The sequence below is a fragment of the Rhea americana genome, unplaced genomic scaffold (genome assembly GCF_003343005.1).
Source record: "Rhea americana isolate MKP2758 unplaced genomic scaffold, rheAme1 scaffold_37, whole genome shotgun sequence".
NCBI lineage: Eukaryota > Metazoa > Chordata > Aves > Rheiformes > Rheidae > Rhea > Rhea americana.
Genome location: NW_028186501.1, coordinates 2,447,905 through 2,455,543, shown reverse-complemented (window position 1 = coordinate 2,455,543; position 7,639 = coordinate 2,447,905). Strand labels below are relative to the sequence as shown.

The following is a 7,639-nucleotide window of genomic DNA, read 5'->3' as shown; positions in this document are numbered from 1 at the left end:
TTTAAGATCTGCAATCTGCAGCAGATAAAAAGCGATCAATCAAGCTTTCCATATCTACACTGCAAGATGGGAAAGAGAGAGCCCAGAGAAACGCGGGCAGATTTCCAGACAACCACAAAATCRTACTGCCAAAATGTATGCCACAGAATTCTAGTTAAAAATAAAAATACCGCTGTTTTTAATTTGCATATCTACAGAAATATATGTACATATATATACATGCACTTAAATATTAAAAAATGCATACAAATACCATTGCCGTGTCAGTGTAACAGTCTATCTGTGCACACCGAGGTGGTGCTAATAATCAACGTGATAATCTAGTCTAACACCTCACGATCGAAACGCTTGCTCTTTTACCTGTAGTGCCACTAGTAAAACAGACGATTGACAGATCTTCTGGTCGAGGAGGCTAGAAATGCACAAGGAAGATGGGAAAATCGCATCAATCCCATGTGATACAGTCAACGGTAGGATTTTGTCATTGTATTAATTTAAAGATCTAAGCAATTATTTTTCAACTCTCCCATAAAAACCTTTTATCCCCCTTGGCAGATATAAAGACCATCATAAAACTGTTTTTATCAGGTTTCTTCACTTGATATAGACTCCCCTTCTCCCTTACGCTTTGCTCCATCTGCACTAAGAACATGCTTTAGCGTAACAAGATTGATGAAATACTTGTGTCTCAGACATGCAAAAACCAACCAAGCCCCTTATTCTGATAACGAATCCACGTCRTGCCTGAGGCAATAGCATTCGTTCCTACTGTATTCAGCGGTAACGTATTCGATACCGTTCATCACTAACACAACCCCTTTCGAGTCGGAAAATCATTCGCAGAGGTTGCAGTAACATCCCGTGTTTGCTAAACACAGATATTTGCTAACAGCAATAAATGATATTTTGACTATTGGTTGTTTGGAAATTCTTTTTCTTAAAYACGCCGTTTGTTATTCGTGGCACGCGCTGGGGCTCACACGGCACATAGTACCGGTCTCTTCAAAGAGGAAGACGAAAGAGCTTTACTTGTGTTGTACCAACACTTAACAAATAACAAATACAAATTGCAGACACAMATACTCCAATATTAAACACAAATATTAAATATATGCAAATACTTGTATTGTACTCATCCCTGTCTATTCTAACATGCATTTGAGAAGCATCAGACCGGAACACGTCCAAAAAAAAAATGAATTAGGCATTTTTACCTCTTTGAAAACGTGCAGCTACTGTCACCTAGTCATAATCTGCACGTTGCAATTAACATTTTCAAAGATATTCTCCCTCTCTGCCCGCAGGCGGCCGGAAAAAAACTGGCACAATAGCTGCCATACAGATTCTGGGAAGACGTGGTTAAGCCACGACGCCGGGCAGCGTTCGGGAGCTGCTGCCGGCTGCATCTCCCGGGGGACCCCGCCGCGGCGCCGCGGCCGCGGGGAAAGGCGCAGCCCGCACTCACCGCGGGCGGGCGACGACCCTCGCGGCCGCGCTCCTGAAAGAGACGACACGGGAGTTACTTCCCGGCGGGCTGGCGAGGCCGAGGACGCCTCGACGGCCCCTCGGCGGGAAGGACTGCGCCGGGGCCRGGGCAACTCGCCTCCACGTCGCGCAGGGCCCGCACGCGCACCCCGCAGCGCGCCCCTCTCGCCCGCAGCTCCGTCTCGAACGGGTCCATCACGATGATGGTGCTCAGCCCCGGCGTCTCCCCCCGCTCCACGTGGCCCAGGAGAACCTGGGCCTTCTCCGGCTTGTCGCAGATGACTATGGAAATGTCCACTGGAAGAAAGCAGCCAAACACGCCGTTTTTAGTAAATCCCGGCTTAGCGCAACAGCAGCTGCTGCTTCGTTGCTATCGTAATCTTCATTTCAGACTTATTTCTCCTGGCAAAATCCTCATGACTTCAGCTAACGCGAAGCGGCTCCGAAGCAGCAGCCGGCGCCACAACCACCCTCGGGTTTAGCTCGGTAGCGAAGCGGCAGGGCGCGCGGGCCGCGACGGCGCGCGAGCCGAAGCGCGTCCAGGMCGGCGGGGACGTCGAAGCGAGGAGCGGGGCGGCCCCGGCGCGAGGCGGGAGCCCAAGCGAAGGCAGCCGAGAGGCCCCCCCGGCCCGCACGGCAGCAGCGCCCGGCCCTCGGAGCGGGGCGCGGGAATTCGGGGAAGAGCGCGGAGCAGCGAAGGGGAAGGACGTTTCGGGAAAGGGGACGAGCGCCTCGGCTCAGCCTTCGCCTGTCGCCTCTTAGGTGTAAACCAACAACACAGAGCAACTAAAGACACCCAACTGCTCTGGGCACAGGCATACGGAGTGCAAGAACGGAGGGTGTAGGAAAAATAAAATAAAACTGAGGATAACTGGTTAAAAAAAAAGTGCCTTGCAGCAGGACACAGAGTCACTGCGCAGTCAGCTAGCGACTGCCAGCCAAAGATGCTTGAGGAGCAAAACGATGCCTCGCGGAGAGCAGGAGACGACGACCCACCCGCCGCGACAAAACCGGCTTCGGAGGACGTCACGCCCACGCTCGTTTTACCTGTGTTCACAATGTAGCGGATGGCTCCGGGGCCCAAGGTATCGTACAGGGGAACCACCACCATGGAGTAAGTGTAGCAAGCCAGCTCRGAGATGATCCACTGCGAGGAGGCACCAAAAACCACAACTAAGAAGGGGGCAGTGGCAGCAGTTTTCACACATTTGAGAACAAGCTTAAAATATAAAGCAAGCTCGYGGGTCTCACGGGTCAGGAACACTGTTAACAGAGCGCGCAGTTAAACTGAAAATCTCACCTCGGGGCGGTTTTGAGCAAAGACCCCGATGAACTGCTCCGTGGATGGTTTACATCCCTGCTGGAGCAAGCCCGAACCCAAAGCTTCTGCTCTTTCAGAGACCTGGGAGTTGAAGAGAAAACAAAAGCATAAAAAAGAGCAGTATGAGCAACAGCAAATACTCAAAGACTTAGCGACCCGGGGAAGCTCTCAAGTCATCGCGCTGGCTGCCCCAAAGCCGGACTGCTCTCGGGAGCAGAGCGGCGGGGCCGGGAGCTCTGCCTGGCCGCGTCCCGCAGACCCGCGGCGCCCACGAGCAGGGTGCTGCCCGAACGGCGCCGTGCCCGGGCCCCGCCGGGGCGTTCCCAGCGGGAGACCTGCGAGCGCACGGGCAACGCGTCACCAGCCGGCTGGTGCTTACGGCAAAACTTCACCTTGAAAGTCCACGGGCAGCATGAGACTACGGGGGAAGCCTGCAAGCAGAACTCGCTTCAAGCTCACCTCTTTATAGGACAGCCACTGGTAGGGCTGCTCGGGCTTTCTGAATCCCAGACAGGGGCCGTTTTCTGAAAGACATAAGYGGAGACTACTAAGTCGCGGGGGCCGGTGCCAAGCGTCCGGTGCTGCTGCGATGCAGCAGAGCCCCCCCGGGATAAATCCGCCGTTAGCGAGGTCGGCTTCGCTTGGGAGGCAAAGCGCCCGTCGAGCGCCATCCCAYAAAGGCGAGACGGCCTGGCGCGGCGGGAGACCGGCTCCTGCGATCCCCAGCCCAGCCGCTTCMAGCCCCCTCTCCCAACTGCAGAGTACCCCAATAATTTGCGCAGAAACAGCCTTATTAAAAACATATTGCCCCTAAGACAGGGCGAAYGCCGCTGTCTGGTGAACGCTTCCATCCCAAGCGCAAGCTCCTACTGCTGTAGCTGCCCTTTGCTTTAAAGTCTTCAAAGTGAAAACTGATACTAATATCAATGCCCACTCCAAAGGGGAGTACGACAATACATAGCACCACATGCCAGGAAGAATATTTGAGAAGTTTAATTAATTTTTATACACTTCTGCTAATGTAGTGGCACAGTGCAGAGCACTGCAGTGCCACCAAGGCTTTTGGTAGCACTGCAAATAATGATCCATCAATGAAACTGGTGTGTTCAGGAAGTCGGGACATCCGAATAACAGGCAGGTCCTTCAGGATCTCACAGCTTATCCAAAATGTTGCCCCAGTGCCGAGGCACAGAGGCTGTAAGGCTTCTAGGGCACRACCACGCTTCTTCTCTGCTTTTCATGGCCAGTATGACAGTGCACTGATCTCCTCCCACACAAGCTGTCGTAAGCATGAACAGGTATGGATATAACAGGGAAGAGTCACAGCTTTGGGAGCGGGACATTGCGTCTCAAGTCTCTTAGGACTCTCCCGAAGGTATCATCAGTCACATTGGCAAGTTCAGTCGGATATGGTGTGCTTCACGTCCCAAAGAGCTTCTGCCAGAGCCCCTTACCCAGATTTCTTAAAATCTGGTGTGGTGTAAAAATTAAGTTAGATTAACCACTGATGGCAAGATAGCATGCAAAGGCAGGAACGAATATCAGGTTTTGCAGTGGAGGAAGAGTGCTGCCGAGTGCCAGAGACCTGTGCTCACATCAGTCTCACCGAGCACATCCCTAAGTGGTCTGGGAATGAATAATGCACGACAAGGCTGGCTCACGTTACAAACTCAGGGCAGTGAAAGCTAAAGCTGTCTGCCAATGGCAGCAAAAAGATCTCATGATACCAAGAGACCATATAGTAAAATCTAATGCCATTATATGCAAAATAATGCACATTGGGAGTAATAATCTTAATTATAAACACATAATGATTACTTATAAATCAATTATTTAGCCATCAGTAAAAGAGCCCTTGGAACTAGTTTGGGTAATTCTGAAAACATCAGCCGATACTTTTGTTGTTAATATGTTTACAAAGGGAGAGGAAAACAAATTGGAAAACTTCATAACACCTCTGAATAAACCCACGGTGCCTCTGTCCTGGTTAATCAGTGCAGGTCCAGCACCTTCACCTCCACAGGGTAACACAGTGCTACGAAGGGGGCACAGAGACGTATGACAAGGACGAGTGGAAGAGGAGCAAGACCACTTCTGTGTCTGAGGACGTTTAATAGAGTGTAGGAGTCATTTGTGAAACTAAAAACTGAAAGAAGATACCGATGGCTAGATGGCATGGAGATGAGTGATGAATGCAGGCGGTAGGACCAGGACCCCCCTCGACTTTCAGGCTTCGCAGGGATCTCTGTGTCCCATGTGTCCACACCAAACACTCACCAGATATATTAAATCCTCTTCTGAAGACCTCATACATGGTTCTTGCATCGTCGTAGTAGTGAGTGAGCAGCTGGGTGCTGTCGCCTATCACGGACCTCCGCGCGCCGTCCAAGCCCTGCAGGGACCAGAACCGCACAGAGTCATCGGGAACTCTGTAAGCAGGAAAACAGAGCCAAGAAAAGTAGCCCAACAGCTCAAAAGCYGCCTTTAGGAGCTGAGACGCAGCTGGGGTTACCTGGAACGAGCTCAGGCTGTCARCGTCGCAAACCTAAAGCTCATTAGATGGCCTCATCGTTTGGTCGCAAACATATTTTGCGACTAGCTCTGATACTGTGCACAACAAAAGCTTAAACTCCACCAATAAAACAAAGAAAAGGAGTATTTGGTTTTGCACTTGCTTTCACCCAATGGCACTTCTAAGTCCAGCCACGGGTCTTTCACCTTCCTCCAGACCCAAAGACACCGCCTGCTCCCCAACGGTCTTTATGCACTTACCACAACTCCAACATTTTTAGACAAGCACATTTTTTTCTGAACAAACTRAAAATAAGTACACTTTCTATTCTAAAGTATTGCCCAAATACATCTTACATTAATGGAAGAACTTCAGGGCCATTGAAGGTAATTACATTTTAAAAATGGAAAAATCCAGAAAATAAACAAGCCATTGAAAGTCGTATTGAACCTACAACATCCAGCTAAGAGAGAAAACATCAGCTTATTTGCCCCGCAAATTGATTCCCAAATAGAAAGAAACTACATTTCCGGCCTGAGGAAAGCTGAGCACGCTTGGCCGGCCGCTACAGCGCCGTTCTTGTCTCTCCTCGCACCAAGATGCTGCCTGGAAAGCCTTCTGCAACACTAGAGCCATCATATTCCTGCACTGTCATTCGGAGGTGATCAAAGATGGACATGAGCTTGTGAAATGAACCTTAGGAGCCCATATAACACTAGCAAACTGCTTTTTCACAGAATAGAAGAGGACTTGACCCTGCTTGTTGCCAGAGGAGACAATTTACTTTTMCCAAAGAGACTTGAAGAGGAGTAAAAAAATTTGCAAATAACACAGAAGACAACTTTTGCTAGGCTGAAACTATTGCTAGTAGGGGGCTCGGTGATGCAGAGATTGTGATGGAAATGTTAAGATGGCCTGAACAAAGAAGGAGAAGGAAGGGACTCAGCGGGGGACCAGCGAAGCACCACRTGCTGATGGCTCCTGCTTAGCGTCCCAGCATCTTCTGACACCTTCTCAAGCTACGTCCTGAAAAAACAAAGGACAGACCAAAGCACAGGACAGAGCAAAACAGAGGACAGACTCCAGACTGAAGCCATTAAGTGCAGATAAAAACAAGATAAGGACAGAAATGGAGAAGAAAGACAGGGTGTAGCTACTAGTAACTTAGGACTGAGAAACGAAGATCAGGAGATGCTGCCAGCTCCTCACAGGCACAGAAAGCACATTCAGAAACTAGGACCTGGTGGCAGCCGAGGGGATGGGGGATGAGGAACAGGTACGTGCACATCCCTGCAAGTGATCGCGGAGGAACTGCTCGAACACAGGTGGCTCAGGGTTAACGATGGGGAAGAAAACGTCAATGTGAGTGATGAGTGTCGGTTATGTTTAAAAATAAAATCACTTTCCCCTTACAAGTCCTACACTGAGCTTTGCTCTGCTGCAGCGTTGCTCCGCCGGGCCATGGCCGGGGGCACCAGCCGCCCAGGTGAAGACACTGCCACGTCGGCACCTCTTCACAGAGGTTCGCTTCTGCTGTCAAACGGGGAGGTGTAGGGGAGAAGCTACTGCTGCGCTGGCGGTTCCTGATCCAGGCTGACACAACTGTGCCTCTGGAATTGCAACTTTGCACCCGCTGGGATGACAGTCCATTGCTCCATGGGCCAACTGCTCATGGACAYGGGGTCACCGAGCGCAGCAGGGTTTAGGAGGCCCCGGGTGCAGGCAACATCTACCCACTTGTGCACAACGGGTTCACAGCGGCTCTGATACACCCTTGCCCAAGGCACAGAGCATGAGTAGAGCAACAGAGTGCAACGATGACTTCGCTGTGACGAGGACCTGCCACGCGTTTCTCCTGGCCGAGAGAAATTAAAAAAAAATAGCAAATGACGGAGTGAAATGCTCCCTGGCACAGCAGACTACCTAACTGATGTCAGCCTGAGGTTGGGAAGCCCTTAGAATAAATCAGGTCACCTTCCAGCGTCCTCAGGCGTGCAAACTCGGCGGCAAACGGGCGCCGGCGTGCGGCGCTGTCCTTACCTCCACTTCTGCCGACTGCCTGGAGAGGTCGCAGGGCGGCTTCACTGCTTTGGGCCGGCTCGCGAACCAGTAGGCCACCACGGCCGCGAAGGCGCCCAGGCCCACCAGCGCCGTGGCCGGCAGGCTGCGGAAGAGCTGGCCCAGGTCGTCGAGCTCRGGGAGCCGCAGGCCCCGCAGCACATCCTGCACTTGCATCTTCTCCGCGATGGAAAGGGCRAACTCTGCAAGAGCCAAAGGGGCACGGTCAGCTGGGCCCCAGGGATGGACGTGCGGCAGGCAAC

General features: G+C 51.5%; 1 protein-coding gene across 1 annotated transcript in view; it reads right to left on the bottom strand.

The window, feature by feature from the left end:
- ACSL6 (acyl-CoA synthetase long chain family member 6) overlaps positions 1–7,571 on the bottom strand; it is a 25,900-nt gene extending 18,329 nt beyond the window's left edge. The window contains exons 1-8 of the mRNA XM_085312768.1: positions 7,359–7,571; positions 5,084–5,198; positions 3,266–3,330; positions 2,786–2,887; positions 2,533–2,632; positions 1,604–1,782; positions 1,466–1,498; positions 361–412 (exon numbers count right to left, since the gene is read on the bottom strand). Coding sequence (XP_085168894.1) covers positions 361–412; positions 1,466–1,498; positions 1,604–1,782; positions 2,533–2,632; positions 2,786–2,887; positions 3,266–3,330; positions 5,084–5,198; positions 7,359–7,553 — 841 coding nt within the window. The 5' untranslated portion in view covers positions 7,554–7,571. The remainder of the gene's footprint in view (positions 1–360; positions 413–1,465; positions 1,499–1,603; positions 1,783–2,532; positions 2,633–2,785; positions 2,888–3,265; positions 3,331–5,083; positions 5,199–7,358) is intronic.
- Between the last annotated feature and the right edge of the window lie 68 nt (positions 7,572–7,639).